The sequence below is a fragment of the Peromyscus leucopus genome, chromosome 8b (genome assembly GCF_004664715.2).
Source record: "Peromyscus leucopus breed LL Stock chromosome 8b, UCI_PerLeu_2.1, whole genome shotgun sequence".
NCBI lineage: Eukaryota > Metazoa > Chordata > Mammalia > Rodentia > Cricetidae > Peromyscus > Peromyscus leucopus.
The window spans coordinates 64,294,950-64,314,237 of NC_051086.1; the positions used below are offsets into that span (position 1 = coordinate 64,294,950).

Genomic DNA, 19,288 nt, shown 5'->3' on the forward strand with positions numbered 1-19,288 from the left:
AGCCCTCTCGTTTTCCTAGGGCCGCCAGGGCCACCACTCCGCTCCTGAAAAGTTTTTCTTTATTTTTGTTCCATTAAGTCACCAGGTCCCCGCCCTCATCACTTACCTGGAGCAGGGCAGGCTGGTGCTGCCCCAAGCGACCTCAAGCTCACCATGCCTCTGTCGCCCCCAATCCGGACACCACTCAGGGACGACCCCAGACCCCTAAAAGTGCAGCCCTAGACCTCATCACACCCTGGAGCCCCAAGGCCGCACCACGGAGGAGTCCTCTCTCGGGGAGGCGTGACCACCCCGCGCCGCGGACCCCCTGTCACCCCTGTCCCGCACTCCTCCGCGGGAGCCGCTCGCCCCTGTGCACCCCGAGCCCCCGAGGCACCTCAGCAGCGCCCCCTCTCGGGAAACCCCCAGCATGGCAGCCGCGACGCGCTCACCTGAGCCTAAGGTTGGCCATGAACTCGGGCATGGAGACGGTGTCCATCAGCACGAAGTCCGCCTTGCCGAATTCCAGGCTCTCCTGCTCCGCCATGGCGCCGGCTCAGGTGGGCGCGCTCGGGCCGGGGGCCGGGGGCCGGGGGCGGGGCGCGCGGCACGCTCTGGAGGGGTCGAGCCGGAGAGAGGTGGCCGCGGCTCCTCAGCGCTCGGGGGCCGGCGCGGCTCTGGACGGGCGAGGCCGGCGGCTTCCGCTCCTCCCGCGGGGACTGCGGGGTGTGTGGGGGCCGTGGTGGCGAGACGGAGACGGCGGCGGCTGGTCCCGCCTCTAGCCTGGGTCCGGCTGGGCCCCGCCCCGCCCTGGCCGCTCGGGCTCCGCCCCGCCGAGGAGCCCGCCCCGCCGCGGCCCAGCCGCCTCCTCACCTGGGCGTCGCGCACGCGCGGGGCGGGGACGCGCTCCGGGCCAGCCGCGGCGGCTGGGCGGCAGCGCCTCCTAGAGGCAGGCACGGGCATCTCCCGTGAAGGGGTGCTGTGTGCGGCTGACTTCTGGGTGACACAGGCCTTCTTCAACCCTAGTAGTAGATAGCCACAGAGTTACAAACATCACTTGAGCGGCTTTGGCGCGAATTATGATTCTGTCACACTTGCCTGACGCTTGAAGTGGTGGCTGAATGGAGATGGCGATAGTCGCGATCACTTCCAGGTCACCAAAATGCTCACAGCTACTCTAAGCATTTGAGCAAACTTAAGTAACTTGTCACACTGCTAGGAAGCGGAGAAGCTGCGACTTCATGGAGGTTATTTGATTTATGAACCCCCGCATTTAGCCTTCATGGTTTACTCTTCCTCCATTTGCAATGGTCCTTTTTTTTCCCCTTCCACTCACTGGAACATGCCATCAGACTTTACCTTGTACGATTAAGTTTTTAATATATGTATGAATCATCTCCTCAGGATGATTGCAGGCTTCTAGCACAGAAGACCACATCCTAAACTTTTTGATATCCCCCTCATTACCCTACACCGTCCAAGTAGCTATTGTACAGGGTTGTATTGTAATACAACCATGAAATTAGTTCCATGGGTTGTAATGAGTTGTATGTGATCTCCAACTTAAAGACACGCTGGGCGACCTTAAAATGTTTCTTTTCTCCAAACATAGACTGTATTTTCCTGATGGAAATACATTGTAAGGGACATTGTCCAGCACCTGCACCTCTCCAGGCCTGTGTCTCTGTTGGGACCATCTTCAGTGCAGAATCTATTAGGAAATCTAGAGGCCTCCAGGACCTGGCTGGGCTTCAGCTCTGTGGCTGAATTTGAGATGCGTAAATTAGACTGAAGAACCTTGGCATGTTTCAGCTGCCAACAACCCACACTTGCCAAGAGAGGGGACGGTGCCTTGATCATTTTCATGGAGCGCCTCTGCTGTCAGAAATCCACCCCGATCCCTGGCACAGCAGAGCTAGCTGGGCTGCAGTGTGGCTACGGTGTGTAGCTTCCTTTCTTCACGAGATGTTTGGATCTCATTGTGCTTCTCTGTAGAGGAAGAACTCTGGGATAGATACTTCCAAGGTAGGACTTCCTATGCATGGGTCATTTGTGAGAGTGGACTAAGTGTCTCCAGTGGCTAAGGAGACACTTATGTAGAGTGATTCTGCATTCCCACAGTGTTCATATCGCTGTACTTCAATGTAAGCAGGACTGAATTTGTAAAGGGAAAGAAACAGATCTCAAAGTCTGGGCCCTAAGAAACAGGCCCCAAGTCCTATCAGTAAGTGGATATATATGTATACCTTGTACATGTGTGCGTGTTCCCTGAGTCTGGCGTTATTGAAGACCAGGGTAAAATGCTAGGCACTAGGAAAAGAGACACAAAAACCTGCGGAGTACAAGAACATGCAGGGAATGGAGCTAGAGCAGGGTGCTATGTGGTTTCCAAATGGCTAAATTTGGAGAGCTTTATTATAGTCCTTGTCATGAACAGGAGCCTCAAGTCTAAAATGTATGTACAATCTGTGCCAAGATATTCTGGAAGTTCTTGTAGAAGTCCAGTTTAGTATAAAGTCAGGCATTGAGACCAATGAGTTTCTTTTGATGAACTCAGAGCTATTGAATGAAGCCCACTGTTAACTAACTTAAATCAGCTTCCAGATTCTGATGTAAATGTTTTATGTAGTTACGTTGTACAATATAAAGAGAATTCCGATTCACATGTTCAGAGGCCATTTGTTACTTGTACAGTTTTATAGCTAGCCTTCTAGTGCCCGGCTGCGTCCTTATTAATCAATGATCACACAAAGCAGAAATGGCACAGAAGGACTAAGTATCAAGGACTATATTCATGCTTGCTAAACTAGAGCAGTTTAGCTCACTGTGAGTCTCTTTCATGATAAAGTGAGAATAGAAATGCATTTGGATAGGTATGTTTCATTATGGTTGTACTAAAAATGTACTAAAGATGTACTAAAAAATAAAATAAGAGTTTAAATCACCAATAGTGACATGTGGTGACATTATGAACTTTCTGATTGGACCACCTGAAAAAGACACAATATCACTTACCTGCTAGAAATACATAAGCTGGATGTGGTTGGGAAGAAACATGAAGCAAACCCAGAGCAAGGAGCATCCTGCAAAACAGTTGGTCAGCAGCACCCATTAAAAATACCAATGGTTGGCCGGGCGTGGTGGCGCACGCCTTTAATCCCAGCACTCGGGAGGCAGAGGCAGGCGGATCTTTGTGAGTTCGAGGCCAGCCTGGGCTACCAAGTGAGCTCCAGGAAAGGCGCAAAGCTACACAGAGAAACCCTGTCTCGAAAAAAAACCAAAAAAAAAAAAAAAAAAAAAAAAAAAAAAAAAAAATACCAATGGTGTGGAAGACAAAGATGCCAACACACTGGTCCAGATTAGTTTGTAGCTGTTTTTTTTTTCTCTTTGACTCTTTAGGGGTTTACCACCCAGCTCCCAATTTAATACACAGAGACTTACTCTTACTTAGAATGCCCGGCCTTAGCTTGGCTTGTTTCTAGACAGCTTTTTTTTTTTTAACTCAAATTATCCCATCTACCTTTTACCTCTGGGTTTTTACCTATCTCTATTTCTGTATATCTTTTCCCCCTTCTTATTCCATGTCTGTCTGTATGGCTGGTCCCTGGCATCCTCCTCTCCTCCTTTTCTCACTTTTCCCTTCTGCTTCTCTTTTCTCTTTATTCTCTCTGCCTGACAGCCCTGCCTAGCTATTCAGCTCTTAATTAGACCAATCAGGTGTTTTAGGCAGGCAAAGTAACATGGCTTCACAGAGTTAAACAAATGCAACATAAAAGAATGCAGCACATTTCTACACCATTAAATCAGTATTCCACAGCATAAGATGTAACACAAGTTAAAATAACATTCCACAACAACAGCTGGCTAAAGAGACATCACAGCTGAAGGCAATGCATGATCCTTAAGCCAGGAGAAGGAAAGGAAGCTGCTGGGGAAGGATGCAACGGACTATGTTAGACAGTGTCGGTGTTAGTATTCCTAAATTCAAGCTTTGCGCTGAGGCTTCACAAGAAAGCGTCTTGTTCTGAACAGACATCTGTTAAAGTCTTTACTAATCAAAGACATGGTGTCTCAAACTGCTTGGTAAAAAGGGTTTTCAGAACACCCGCTTTGGGTCAGTGTGAACACACAGTGTGCAGGTCTGGTCAGGCTTTCTGTCTTTACGAGGCACAACACAGGGGCTGCTGGGTTATCAGTGAAAATCAAGTCTGGGTGTCTGCTTTGAGTGTTTGCTCTCTTCCAGGTTCCATAGCATGTTTCTGGTCTGTCCCACTCTCCTTTTATCTCCTTCTTCCAGGGCTCTGCATCCCAGCAAGACAATTTTTTTTTTCAGCATGAGTCTAACAAAACAGAAACAAGAAAAAAAAAAAAAAGGCATGAAGAATATTTAAAGGACATTTTATAGTTATTTTATGAGCTTGAGTTATTATAGAGCCGAAACAGTAAGGAACAGTAAGGCAAATTTACAGTGCAAAGTAATTTCATGATGTATTTGTAGACATACAGAGATCATTTGGGTTCTGTCGCAGAATTTCAAAACATACTGCCTTCCTTTTAATGAGTAAGCCTGGATTTGAACTCAAAATGATACATCAAAAGCAGCGTGTGGACTCTCTGTAGTTTTGCTTGTGTGTTTTGGTGTTTTGAAACAGAGTCTCACTATGTAGCTGAGGCTAGCCTTGGACTCAAACTTGTAGCAATTCTCCTCAGTGCTGGTCTTATAGGCCTAGGTCACTGTGCAAGTTAGTGTTTTGTTTGTGTGTGTGTGTGTGTGTGGTTTGTTTTTTTTTTTTTTCAACTTGACAGAAACTAGGATCCTCTGAGAAAAGGAACCTCAATTGAGAAAATGCCTCATCAGACTGCCCTGTAGGCAAGCCTGTGGGGTAATTTCTTGACTAATGACTAGCGTGGGAGAGCCCAACTCACTGGGGGTGGTGCCACCGCTAGGCAGGTAGTCCTGGGTTGTAGAAGAAAGCAGGCTGGGCAGACACAGGGAACATAAAATCCCCCTCCCACAGCCTCACCCCCAGTCTCTGCTTAAGTTCCTGCCCCCAGGTTTCTGCCTTGAGTTCCTGCCCTGCCTTCCCTTTAAGAGCGAACTCTAAGTTATGAGGTGAAATAAACCCTTCCTCCCCCAAGTTGCTAGTGATCATGGTGTTTTATCACAGCAATAGGAAATAAAGGAAGACAGCCATCACACCCAGCTTCCTCTGTAGTTTCTGAAGCCTAAATTTTAAGAGTAAAAATACATCTCGTCCTGGCTAGTTTTATGCCAACTTGATGCAAACTAGAGTTAACTGAAAGGAGGGGACCTCATTGAGAAAATGTCTCCATAAGATCTGGCTGTAGGGCATTTCCTTAATTAGTGATTGATGGGGGAGGGCCCAGCCCATTGTGCATGGTGCTATCCCTGGACTGGTAGTTTTGGGTTCTATAAGAAAGCAGGCTGAGCAAGCCATGATGAGCAAGCCATGATGAGCAAGCAGCACCCCTCCATGACCTCTGCCTGCATCAGCTCCTGCCTCCAGGTTCCAGCCCTGCTTGAGTTTCTGCCTTCAGAGCCTTTGAAGATGAAGCGTTATATGGAACTGTGAGCGAAATAAACCCTTCCCTTCAAGTTGCTTTCGGTCACGGTGTTTCATCACAGCAATAGAAACCCTGACTAAGACACGCCTTTTTTGATGACGTTGATGAACTCTTTTCTACCGCTGATCTTTTCTCCCCCTGCAGCCCCCACATCCTGATACTCCATGGGAGCAAAGGAAAACGAAACGCAGGGGTCACTGCTGTAAGCCCCCCTGGAACTTAAAATGAAAACAGGCATGGCGGTGCCCACTTTTATGTGTGGTGGTTGGAATGACAATGGCCTTCATAGGCCCACAGGGAGTGGCACTATTAGGAGGTGTGGCCTTGTTGGAGGAAGTGTGTTCCTGGGGGTGGGCTTTGAGATCTCACATGTGCTCAAGCCAGGCTCAGTGTCACTCTCTCTCCCTGCTGCCTGCCAATGCTGAGGTACAGCCCCCCTGCTCTCTCTCCAGCACCGTGTCTGCCTGCACACTGCCATGCTTCCCACCATGATGATAATGGACTAGACCTCTGAACTGTAAGACAGCTCCAATTAAATGTTTTTCTTTTTAAGAGTTGCCATGGTCGGCCGGGCGGTGGTGGCGCATGCCTTTAATCCCAGCACTCGGGAGGCAGAGCCAGGTGGATCTCTGTGAGTTCAAGGCCAGCCTCGGCTACCAAGTGAGGTCCAGGAAAGGCGCAAAGCTACACAGAGAAACCCTGTCTTGGGAAAAAAGAAAAAAAAGTTGCCATGTTCATGGAGTCTCTTCACAGCAATAAAAACCCTAACTAAGATATTATGCTTTACTAAAAACTTGTGGACTTTGTTTTCTGAAGTGACTGTGTAAAACACATACACAAAACGTTTTTCAGGGCAGACTGTCTCCTCTCTTCTGTCCCTAGAGGTGATCTCTTTGTGGACTCCAAATTAGGAAGCCTTGTGCTAAGAGGAAGTTCACACTACAAGTCCTCATCACTGGAGAAGGAAGAAGAGTGTAGGGAAATTACCATCAGGATGATGTGAGTCACCAAACAGGGACTGTCCCAACAACTTACCCACACAGATTTCAGGCCACAGGCAAGACAAAGTCACATAGAGGATGTGGACAGAGCCGGGAATTGCCTTTAGAACTGTTTCTGCTTGTGATGCTTCTGAAGATAAGCGTCCAAATTCTCGAGGAATTTATCCTCCCCAACCCTGAGCTTCACCCGACAGTACCAGGGACCCGATCTTGGGCCTTGTATATGCTAGGAGAGTGCTCTACCACTGAGCTACACTACACTCCCCACCCACACCTTTCTGAGCTGCCAAGCTGTTTATCACAGTGGGTTGGAATTGACTATCTAAGCATGTCCCCTAAGCTCCCTGGGAAGGGGACATGCTCCTCAAACCTTGTCTGGTGCCCAGTAGGTACATTAATTGTCAAGTTAATTAGCAAATAGATTTGTGTGCATGTATTCTATTGCAAGAGTTTTTCTCTAAGCCTCCAGCCAGGCAATTACTAAGTCACTAGCTCTTCTGGCCTTTGGAACTATTCCTAGAACCAGTAGTAGATTTAACAGTATGAGAGGAAAGAGATTTTACAATCCATTCATGAGTTGACAGTGCCTTTTGGTAAGATGTTTCCAGCTTTAAAGCATGTGAGAGTTATTTAGGGATTTGGTCAAAATGCAGATTATGATTGGGAAGTCTAGAACCGATTGATTTCTTTCTTATTTTCTTTCTCGGTGTCAGCAGGACCTCACTGTATTACCCTGGTTGGCCTTTGCCTCAGCTTCCTGAGTGCTGGGATTACATGCATGAACTACATGGGTAGTTTCTTCTACAGACTCAGCATAGACATCCCACATCCTATTAAGAGGCTGCTGTTGATGAAAAAAAAATGTGAGAGGAAAAGTAAAGACCATCAAGGAAGAGCCTCAGACGAGATCTTTTCTTGCTGACCTCTGTTTCTACCCCACTCTGAAATGGGGAGCTGGTTGCCTTCCTTTTCTTCCTTCTTCAGAGTGTAGTTTAGATGGGAGGTTTTTTGTTTTGTTTTGTTTTTAAGGAAGAAACCCATTCCACCTCCTTTCTTCCTTCTGACAAAATAGCAAGTAGTTATTATTTAGTCACTTGTATATTTTTATGAAGTCTGTGACTCCTGACTCCCAACTCCCTCCCTGAGGCATAGAAAATAGAATTCCTCTTCCCTGAGGTGAGTCAGAGAAACACTGATCTTCCACTTGTCTGTCTCGGAGCAAAGAATATTTTCTAACTTCCTATCTGATAGTATATGCTAAGACATGTACCCTCTTAGAAGGGTCCTACCCCAACATGTGATACAAGGAAAGGCCAAGAAGAATGCTGGGCTTCTCCATCAGTCTATTAACATTAGGTCATGTCCTTTTTGTCCAATTATATTTTCACAAGAGTGTCCATGCTTCAATCGTATCTGTGCAACAAACTCCTTGTGAAAACCCAAATAGGCTTCAGGGATTTTCTGGTTAGCTGAACACATGGCAGGTCCTGGAGGGTGGTACACAAAGGGCTCCATGCTCCTACTGGGCTTAGCCCTTTGGTCTCTGCATCCATACCCTTTTGTAGCTGTGTGTGTGTGTGTGTGTGTGTGTGTGTGTGTGATGTATGTATGTATCTGGCAAATGTGTTTCCATGAGTTCCATGAGATAATATAGCAAATGAAACCCAAGGGAGGCATTGGGGTGACTCTAACTGATAGCATTCATTTGGAAACATAGGTAAAGAAACTTGGGGCTTCTGATTGGCATCTCAGTGGAGGCAATCTTGCAGGTAAGTCTCTCTTACCTACCGACAGGTAAGTAAGTGTTAGACTTGGACTAGGGAAATACCCATCTGGTGTCCATTGCTGCAGAACTGCTTGTGGTAGCGGGGAGGCAGCGTCCACTGTCAGAAGTCATCTGTGATGTGATGTATAATAAGAGAAACTGGGTCTGGATTCTTTCATTATTGTCAGGAGAGCTTCAACATTGATGTTTCAGGACAACATCTAGTCTTCCCCAGATTCCCTTTTTCCTGACTTCATCTATAACCCCTGTCTTTCAACTAGTGAGCTGAAGTGGTACCCATCAGCTAAAGTTGAGGTCATAAAATAAGGCTAGGGAGAGGGCTAAGCTGGTAAAGTGCTTGCAATGCGAGCAAGAGGACCTGAGCTCAATCCCTTCCATCCGTGGGAAAAGTCAGCAGAGTAGCACACACTGTAGTCCCTGCTCAGGAGACGGATGGACGGGAGGAGCTCTGTGGCACGATGGCCAGCTAACTGTTCTAGCTGAGTTGGTGGCTTTAGTTTCAGTGAATATATATGGCACTGAATGATTGAGGAAGACACCTGATGTCAACATCTGTCCTTAACACATATCTGCACACAGGTGCATGTGCACCTGCGTAAACACATGCAACCCCACACATATGTGTATGCCCATGAGATCATGAAATGAGGTGACATTTAAATGGAGCAGGACTGGCTTTTTCTAGTTCCGTTCTTCACACTATCTGGAGGTAGAAACAATACAAACCATAGTTGTATCCCAATTCTGACAACTGAACCCTAAAGAAATGAGACAAGGGAAAAGTTTCAATTATTTAAGAGCTGGATCAGCAAAACCTAGGAAACCTCAGAGGTCATGTAACTCAATATCCCCTCCAGCACCTGAATCCCTTGTATAATCCCCCACTCTGTCTAGACCTATCTGTGCCACGCAGGCTTCCCCCGTGCCCAGCAGGTGTCTCCAGGTGAAGACACCCTAATGTCCCCATGACTCCACATGCCCACTCCTGCCCATATGCCAAGCAGCTCTCAACTGTTCAATCTTCTGATCTCGTTACTCATTGATCCCTGTTTATGAGCTTGGTTTGTCCTTTAGGTCTGATATGCCATCAAGATAAGACCAGGTGGCAGTGAGGAATAATCAAGTTGGGGAGCCAAGGTCAAGGCCAGAAAAACCTACTTTTCTCAAGTAGACCTCCCTCTTGAAGCTTCTCTCCAAAGAATTCTGACCCTGTCTTCATGGATTTTTTTTTTCTTTGTTAATCTGTTCTTTGAGACAGGGTCTAAAGTAGACCAGGCTGGCCTTGAACTTCCTCTAGGGCTGAATATGATTTTGAACTCTTGATCTTTCTGCCTCCACGTTCCAAGTGCTGGGTTACAGATTTAGGTAGCATCATTTGTCTATTTTTCCCCCAAGCCACTTTTTCAATGTCTCAGTCTGACCTTGCTCATCTCTTAATAATGTCACAGACATCCTCTCCTAATGTTCCCATCTTCTCTAATTCTCTAGTGTCAAGTATTTCTAGTATATCTGGTATTTCCAGTCATCTGTATTGATCAGCATTTGGCCCAGAATAGCACTCTCTTCATCCTCATGAAGGTGGTATTGAAGCGTTAGGCACCTGTACTAGAGGTGTAGGATACGACTTAAAGTTCTGAACTTGAATAGCACCCCAGGAGATTCTACTGCAGGTGACTAGAGGCAGGCTGTGGAGGAATGCTTATTTAGGAGTTTAAATTTGAGCTTTGCCACCTACTAGTTATACTGCCCTAGGCTTATTAGCTCATTTGTATGAGCCTCAGTGCTTTCATTTTGAATAAACAGATGATAAAAATCCTTCTCAGTGTGTTAGAACCACAAAACAAAGCAACATCTATAAGATGCTTCATATAATTCCAGGCAGGTGGCAAATGCTAGTTAAACACAAGCTAGCATTGCTATTAGTGTATTTCTTCCTTTCTCTCCAGAACAGGGATGTTCTTAAATGACAATAATTTACGGCATGTCCTTTTAAACTTAAAAAGAAAGTCTTATTTTATGTGTATGAGTGTTTTGCCTATATTTATGTACATATGAGCATCGTATGAGTGCCTGGTACCCACGGAAGTCAGAAGAGGACACTGGAGGTCCAGCTAGTGCTCTTAACTGCTGAACCATCTTCTCCCTGTATGTCTGTTTGAACAGGCTGGGCTTTCTGCTGCCTGTGAGTCTTATTTTCCCCTATGTGACTCTTGGTTCCTAGGGGTAGTTTATTATCATTCCCATGCAAAGCCATGATGAACTTTGAAATCAGCAGGTAATAAAAATCTACTAAATATTTTTATGGCTGAAGGCCATCTGGCTGAGTACTCTGTGTTAACCATCTCCCACCCCTGCAACATCAAATCTGCCTGTCTTCCCTTCCCACATGTTCTCCAGTGTCCTTTTGCCACATACTAGCACTCAATCAACTCCCTACCTGCCCAACCCTTCTCATTTTCCCATTCGGTGTGAAGATTGCCATCCCGAAGAACGTTAAAGCGTCAGATTCAGCTTAGCACAGTATACGTGCTTTGTAGCTTGGGGAGATGGCTCTTTTGGTGACATGCTTGATAGTTACACAAGCAGGAGGACCTGAATTTGAGTCCCCAGCACCCATGTGGAAAGCTGGGCACAATAGTGTGTGGACAGAGACTAGCAGATCCCAGAGGCTGACTGGCCAGCTGGTTCAGCTGAGAGAGCAGGTTCCAGGGTTAGTGAAAGGCTCTGTCTTAAAAAAAATAAGGTGAGAAGCCATCGAGGAAAATACCCAACATCATCCTCTGGCCTCCATATATATACAGATATACTGGAAAACACATACTCATGCACACACACACAAATACATGCTTCATAGCATTTTTAATGAGCTAATGAGAAATGAGGCTGATGATATGAAGGTAAGGGTTGGGTAGTAGGTGGGAGCTTTAGCTTTGTCAACCAGGAAATAGGGACTCATTTTCACCTTGCATAACATTGTTCAGTTTTTCTGTTGTTGTTAGTTTACATGATCTTTGGGGGGGTATTTATTTTACTTCATGACTCTTCAAAGAATATCAAAGCAGTAATTCAGAATTGAACCTATACTGTGGACAAGTTACATTTGACATTCTCATCAATGAATAAGAAGCAACTATTTAGAGCACCCATGGGTTGTTGACTCTCTCTTAAGAAGGGGTCTCATGTATCTCAGATTGGCCATGAACTTTCTAGGTAGCTGAGGAACTTCCTGAGTGTCGACATTATAACACTGTGCTGGGAATCTGTAACCATGGGCTCTGTACATGCTAAGCAAGCATATACCAGCTGAAACTACATCTCAACCCTACAGCTGTCTCTTGGCATCCATGGGGAGGGGGGATTTGTATAGATGCTAACTCTATGGATGCTCAAATCCCTTATGTAACATGGTTTTCTGTTTGCATATAATCCAACACATTCTCCTACCTGCTTTACCATTTTTGAAAAAGTTTTTATTAATTTTAGACGTACATGTGTGGGCTGAATGTGCACATGTGTGCAGGAGTCCTTGAAGGTCAAAAGAGACATTGGACCCCCTGGAATTGGAGTTATGGACGGTTATGAGCCTCTATGTGGATGCTGAGAACTGAGTCCAGGTCCTTTGAAAAGATAATAAGTCCTCTTAGCGCTGAGCCACCTCTCCAGCTCCTCTTTTGTCCTTTAAGACACCTCAAGATTATTCCTCATACCTTGTACACTATAAGTGGTACAAAGCCACAGCTACACTGTGTTATCTAGAGACTAACAATAGGAAGCCTGTGTTTTTGGCATAGATACAGCTGTTTTTCTGAATCCTTCCAATGTGAGATTGACTAAATCCACACATTCAGAACCCACAGAAAATGAGGATCAGTTGTACTAATGTGTGGCCTGTGGTGTTCAGGGTTTAAAGGCAGTAGAGCACAGAGCTAGAAGGAAGAACTGTAGGACTAGCTCTGTCACTCACATGCTCTATACGACCCTGGGCGAGTGTCCTCCGCCTTCTAATCCTCATTCCTCCTCTGTAAAGTGAGAATAGTGCTGATTCCTCACTTTCAGTGGTTGCTATGATAATGAAATCAGATAAGGGACAGTAAGCACTTAGCACATAATCTGTGACATAGTTAGGGTTTATGAACCCCAAGACCAGTACTGTCAGTCCTCTTATTATCTGTCAATCCCTCCATCGTGGCTTTGGTGGGGACTAGTGGTGGGAAAAAGAACATTCTAGTCTTGTTGATCTTTTCTTTTGACACCCCCTTTCTTTAATATCCTCTTAATTGGTTGGTTTATGTCACACCGGTCACTTCCTTGTAGCTGGGGTGTTATAATAATTGCAGAGAACTCGCTACTTCTCTGTCTACAGTTTCTCAATGTTTCTGTCTTAAAGGCACAGTAACTTCCTGCTTTTCTAGTCAAGCTTTGTCACCCGAGTTGCTAATGCTGTTGCATAACCAGCCACTCACCCCTCTCGTGAGGTATTTTCTTTTCTCCCAGGCAAATATGAATGCCCTGGGTGTGAGTACAACCCCTGTGAATGGCTGCCCTTTCCACACCATCCTCAGATTTATAAAGCTGTTCTAGGAAGGTTTCACAGTTAAATGAATTCAAAATCTGGCTGGTCATTGGATTCGCCCTAGCAAATTACAGCTTCCGGTGCTTTTGAATTACCATCTTAGTGGCTAAGAACCACCAGAATGAAGACACATGGAGTCAGGTACATAAAAAGAACAACTTCTGGATGAGTGTTGCCTGATAAACTGATGGCTGTTGTGCTAAGTTACTCACCATTAGTACACATAAAGCCCTGGGTTCAATCCCCAGCACCACAGAACGGGGCATGGTGGTGCACACTTGTAATCCCATCACTTGGGAGGGACAGACAGTAGAATCAGAAATCCAAGGTCATTCATGGCTACATAGTGAGTTTAAGGCCAGCCTGGAATATAGAAAATGAGAGAGAGAGAGAGAGAGAGAGAGAGAGAGAGAGAGAGAGAGAGAGAGAGAGAGAGAGAGCTTTCAACATGCATTCATCTGCTAAAATGACATAAAGTTCCCCGAGGAAAAGAATTAAAGTTTATATTCTAGTCAGAAAGAAGAAGGAGTGAGTAGACTAACTCAACCACTGGGAAGAAGAGAAAAACAAGAGAAAGGAGAAAGCCTGTTCTAGTTAGTGTAGGAAACCCCACAGCTGTGAGCTGGCTTCTCCATGGAAGCTTAGAATGGCCGAGGGAGGTATCATGTTAGAGGCCCTGGGCGTGCTCTTGACTTTGACTCTTCTTATAGGTGCATTCTTCACACACTGAACTCCTCAGAAGTTATTAGCAGACAGCTTCTGTGAACTGGATCCAATGATGGCTGCTATCTTTCCCACTTGGCTTTCTCTCTGTTGGCAGCGGTCACAAAAACCTGAGTCCCGAGCATCTCTCTCTTCCATCGGTCAACAATCTGTAAGCCGATTCTTAAATGCTGTCTCCTTTTCCTGCAGCCCATTGTGGCTGGAGCTTTGAAGATACCTAAGTTGAAGGTACCTAAATGATGCTATATATTTAGAATGTTCCTTAGCTGGGTGGGCATTTTCATTTCTTCCTCCTACCTACTCAGCCTCACCCCAGGGCATACCCATTGTGGAAAACAAAACAAGGCTGGCCTGGTAGCAGTGGTTCACAACTGGGGGCAATTTTGTCCTCCAAGAGCTCTGCCTGGGGACATTTGTGGTTGTCATTCTGGGAGGGATGACGTTACTGGAATCTACTGGGTAGAGGGTATGGACATTGCCCACAGTGCTCAGAATCATCTCCCATAGCAAAGATCTTCCAAATATGTAAGGAGGTTCAGTGAAAGATGGGCTAGAGTTTGATATTTGAATTTTACTTCTTTATGTCCCGTAAAGTCGGACACTGTATCATGGTCCAGTATTGAAGGGTTGGAAGTGTAGCTCAGTGGTACAGGACTTGCTGTGTTTCCCCAGAACCAAAAAAAAAAAAAAAACTTAAATGTTTTGTCTGACTCACAGTTCAGTAATGTCGTTTGGAGTATGTTGCTTATAGGAGAAGAGAATACAGTGGACGGTAGGAGGAGAGAAGGCACATGATATACTGAGCAGGGTGTGTCTAGCACTGTGGACCTTTCAGGGAAAGGTAGCTTCTTGTTGTGTGGGTTGGTTCTGTGCATTGTAAGGTATTAAAGGTATCTCTACCCACGAGATACCAGTAGCATCATCTCTCCCAGAATGACAACTATAACTGGCCCCAGACATGGCCAAGAGGGCAACATTGGCCCCAACTATGAATCACTGCTTGCAGGCCTGCATGAGCCTGAAAAGGCTGTCTGTGTGAGGACTCAAACTAAGAGTCCTCTAGGCATTTCCAACACTTTTCCATATCATAAGGAGTCTTGGCCTGCTGGTCACTTTGTGGGCCTGGCATGCCTCATACCTCTAAAGGCCCAGTTCTGAGCCTGGGGCCAGCTTCTCAGGGTGGTGTGAGGATTAAAAAAGGTATTGGATGGATCAGTGTATTGAGTATCATGGTGTAATGCAGATCTGCTGTGGGAACGCAGATGGAACTATGTTCGGGAGGGTTTATTTGGGCTCAGTTTGAGGATACAGGCCATCATGTCTAGGAAGGACATGGTGGGACCAGTGGCTCTAACTGTGGTGGCAGGAGCTTGAGGCTGCTGGTCGCATTGTATCTATAGTCAGGAAGCAAAGGATGCTTTCCCTTGGCTCTCCTCCTTTTCAGTCAGTCCAGAATCCATGAATGGTCAGGGTCAGTCTTCCCTCATTTCTAGAAACACTTCTAGAAACACCTGTCTAGACCTACTTGGAGTTATGTTTCCATGGTGATTCTATATCATCTTTTTGTTTTGTTTTGTTTTGTTTTTCGATACAGGGTTTCTCTGTGTAGTCTTGGTGCCAGTCCTGGATCTCGCTCTGTAGACCAGGCTGGCCTTGAACTCACAGAGATCCAACTGGCTCTGCCTACCCAGTGCTGGAATTAAAGGCCACCACCACCTGGCTCCATGGTGATTCTAAATGCAGTCAGTCAAGGTGAACATGGAAACTGGGCTGGTAAAATGGCTCAGTGGGTAAAGGTGCCTCCTGCCAAGACCGATGATGACCTGAGTTCAAATCCCAGGACCCACGTGGTGGAAGGAGAGAACTGATCACTGAAAGTTGTCCTCTGATCCCCAATAAATAAATAAACTAATGTAATTTTAAAAACATTTTTAAGCCGGGCAGTGGTGGCACACACCTTTAATCCCAGCACTCAGGAGGCAGAGGCAGGCAGATCTCTGTGAGTTCAAGGCCAGACTGGTCTACAGATCGAGTTCCAGGACAGCCATGGCTGTTACACAGAGAAACCTTGTCTCGGGGGTGGTGGGTGGTGGGTGGGTGGGGTAATTAAGGGACTGGAAATGTGACTCAGCCATTAAGAGCACTTAACGCTCTTGCAGAGGACCTGAGTTAAGGTCCCAGCACTCATATGGTGGCTCACAATCACCTGTAACTACAGTTCTTGGGTTCTGATAACCTTGTCTGGCCTCTGAGGGCTCCTGAATGCATGGGGTACATATTAACTCGCAAAGGTACACACACACACACACACACACACACTCACAGACACAGACACACACAATTAATATATAAATTTTTAAAAATTTTAAAGAAAATTAAAGTTTAAAGATCTATATAATTAAAAAAGAAAATGAGAAATGAGATCTCTGTTGCAAATGGGCTCTCTGTCTGTCAGTATGAAGGAGGGTTGAGAAGTATTTCTAAACGATTAGCATGAGGAGACACTCTGAATCTTACCTCCAGCCTTTCCTTTCCCAGCGACACACACGAGACACACACACACACACACACACACACACACACACACACACACACACGAAAAAGAAAAGAAACGGAGGGCGAGAAGATGGAAGTCATACTTACAACACAAGTCATACAGGCCTCAGGAACGGCGTGCCTTGGCCCTCAGTGGAAGCAGAGCCATCGGAAGGCTGAATGGGACACAAATACACCAGAGGTGGCACCCGAGGGGGAAGTGCTAAAGGATGGGCAGGATTTGAAAGGTGGAGTGGGTACTGGTGTGGGTGGGATGTGAAGCTCAGGGAACCAGCAGAGGAAGGACAGAGTTCTCACTTGGCTGCAGATCAAATCTCACAAGGAAGTAGAGGGAAGGGACATTGGCAGGCAGTTGAGAAACGTTAAAGTAAAATGTCCGCAAACATAAACCATAAAGCGTGAAGTGCTTTCTGAACTAAAATAGTATTCTCTCTTTTCGGGGGAGGTGGGGGAGTGGGGGCATTAGAAATGAACTCTGCTTCTATTAGGAGGAGCCCAGAGGTGAGAGTTGCTGTAACTGGAGTTGGTCTGTCTCTTCCTAACAAGGACTATCTTTCTCACCAGCTGCACCCTCTCTTTTCTCTCCTCCTCTTCCTTTTCACAAGAGGCCGATAAGTGCAACTGTCTAGTTTCTTTATCATGCCCCCGTTGTCCTTCTGGATGGTTTGAGCTGTTCTGTGTGTGCTGGAATCCACAATAGCCCTGAGTGCTGGGAGTTGAGGTACACCCTGAGTTGTTCACTGTGGAAATGTCTGTGACACCCCTGTGCCGTGTCTCTCCCGAAGCCACCCAGCTTCAGTGGGTGCTCCTGGCTCTTGGATGTGCCGGGCTGTCTGGCTGATTGGCACCTGGACCAGGGGAGCCTGAAGGCATTTAGATCATCTTTGAACAAATTCAGAAAAGCTGTCATCCACAGAGATGTCCTTGCAGCAATCAATCGGAGCCTCTCAGAAGAGCTTTTGATTAAATGAGGTCACCCTGCCTGGCCCTGGAGTTAAAATGACTGCATTTGTCAAAAACAAAACAATGACAACAACAACAACAACAACAAAAAAAAAACCTTGGCTATGTCAGAGGGCTGGGCTGGAGGACAAGTGTCTGAAAAAACACCTGCAGTATTAGGAATTTACTGCTACTCACCTGGCCTCAGGTACCTGTGCCTAACCATTAACTTGTATTGTGAAATCATTTAGACACGCCCATGCCTAGTGTGTGTGTGTGTGTGTGTGTGTGTGTGTGTGTGTGTGTGTGTGGTGCTCATTTGTGGCTTTTTAACTTCCTTGTTTCTCTCCTGCTTTGAGATGGCCCACTGTGTTTTTGGAGGATACAGTTCAGCTGATAACACGGGGTCCCACCACCTCTCTCTAGACTTGGGGGTGGGAACTAGTGCCCTGGCCCCAGTGGAGATGACTGGTGGGGTGTGGGGAGAAGAGCTTCAGTGGGTTGAATCCAGGCATGGGATCACCGGAATGGAAACAGCGTGGCCAGGCTTGCAGTGTGGCACAGCGAGGCATAGTGAGGAGGCCTAGTCTCCCAGAACCCCTCCCCCAACCTGTGTCTTTGGTCACACACTCTTCGCTTTTACTGCACTTCAGTAGATAAATTGATAGAACTCTTAGGAGTGCCTAGAGGGAGGGACACCATTTAGACTCCTGGGGGAGGGGAAGGGTAGATATTTACACATCTCTACCATGACACAGAGGGATTTTAAAAAGGAAAAGGGTGTTTTGCTCATAGGTTTGTGGTATTGGTCGTCTAGGGCACACTTACATATAACAGCAATGTATACATTAGGTGTGGGCAAATGGAAAAGCCGGTCCCGACTGTGGAAAAAGCAAAGCAATTATAATAGCATGCTAATGCATTGAGTATGGTACACAAAGAATAAATGGGATCACATGGAATTCTTTGAAAGCCTAGCTAGGTGAGAGGTGAAAAGGATGGAAGGAACTCCCTGAGCAAAGGCTTCCAGGCAGGCAGGATGGCTTTGGGCCTCTTGAAGTCACTAAGGTAGTCCAGAGCAGCCGCTCTAGCTAGCAAGTAGGATGTGAGTGGGAGGCAGGCTGGAGAAAAAGACCCAGGGCAGAGTCTTCAGGGTGTGGACTTGCACCTGAATATGGAAAGGAGCTGCTGAGGAATTTTACCCAGGGAACGGACGTCTTTGGCCTTCTGGTTTTGTTTTGTATTTTAGTTGAATTATAACCTGTGGTAAAATGTATAAATATTCAACACTCCTTAGAGTTTTGTGCATGAATACTCAGACTAAGAGACAGAATGTGACCATCACAGACTTAGTTTCTCAGACCATTTGTTGAGCGTAGATGAAGCAAGTTCGGGGAAGGGAAGAGGGGTTTGAAACGCTTCCCATCTCTCTGGAAGAGTGGTGGTGCTGGCCTGGACCTGGAATCCAGTGGGGCCAGAGGGCAGTGGGAAAGGAAATAAATGCTGGAGATAAAAGCAATTAGATTTGCTCTCGGGGTGCAGGGGAGGGGTGAAAGTAGAGATCCTGGCTCCTAGGTGCGGAGTGTGAGCAGTGTGGCTAGTGTGGTCCCCTCTGTAGAGATAGAGCGGGCTAAATGAAGAACAGACTTTCCAGGAGAGGGAAGGAAGGAACATTCCACTCTGGACCCATTAATTTTTAAATACCCATGAAAGACGCAGGTAGGGACGTCAACTAGATAGGGGTGGGCCAAAGACACACAGCTGAGAGATAGCTGCTTGGACCTAGAGGTCAGCCAAGTGAATGGCCTTGTCTAGGAAAATGGGGTAATGAGGAAAGGCAGAAACAAGCCAGAATGGGAACAAAAAGTTCTAAATATTTAGAATCAGAGTGGAGGAGACAAAAGAAGTCTTTTCGTTGTTGCAAGCAAAATACCTGCCAGGAATAAAAGAGGAATGGTTTATTTGTGCCCATAGTTCCAGACAGTACGGTCCATCATTGTGGAGTTCGAACCTGTGGGAGCAGGAAGAGGAGAGCATGCCCAGACCCAGGGACCAGACAGACTTCCTGCCCCTAGGTACCCACTTCTGTCAGCCAGGTCCCAACCTCCCAAAGCTTCTGTGGCTTCTACAACACCATCACCA

General features: G+C 46.3%; 1 protein-coding gene across 3 annotated transcripts in view; it reads right to left on the reverse strand.

Moving 5' to 3' along the window:
• The window catches only part of Myo1d (myosin ID), a 308,709-nt gene extending 307,961 nt beyond the window's left edge, over window positions 1-748 (reverse strand). Inside the window, exon 1 of one of the 3 annotated variants that reach the window (XM_028866972.2) lies at window positions 432-744. In XM_028866972.2, coding sequence (XP_028722805.1) covers window positions 432-526 — 95 coding nt within the window. In that variant the 5' untranslated portion in view covers window positions 527-744. Of the gene's footprint in view, window positions 1-431 lie in introns of all 3 variants that reach the window. The other 2 variants (XM_037200774.1, XM_028866973.2) reach the window with 2 other exon arrangements.
• Between the last annotated feature and the right edge of the window lie 18,540 nt (window positions 749-19,288).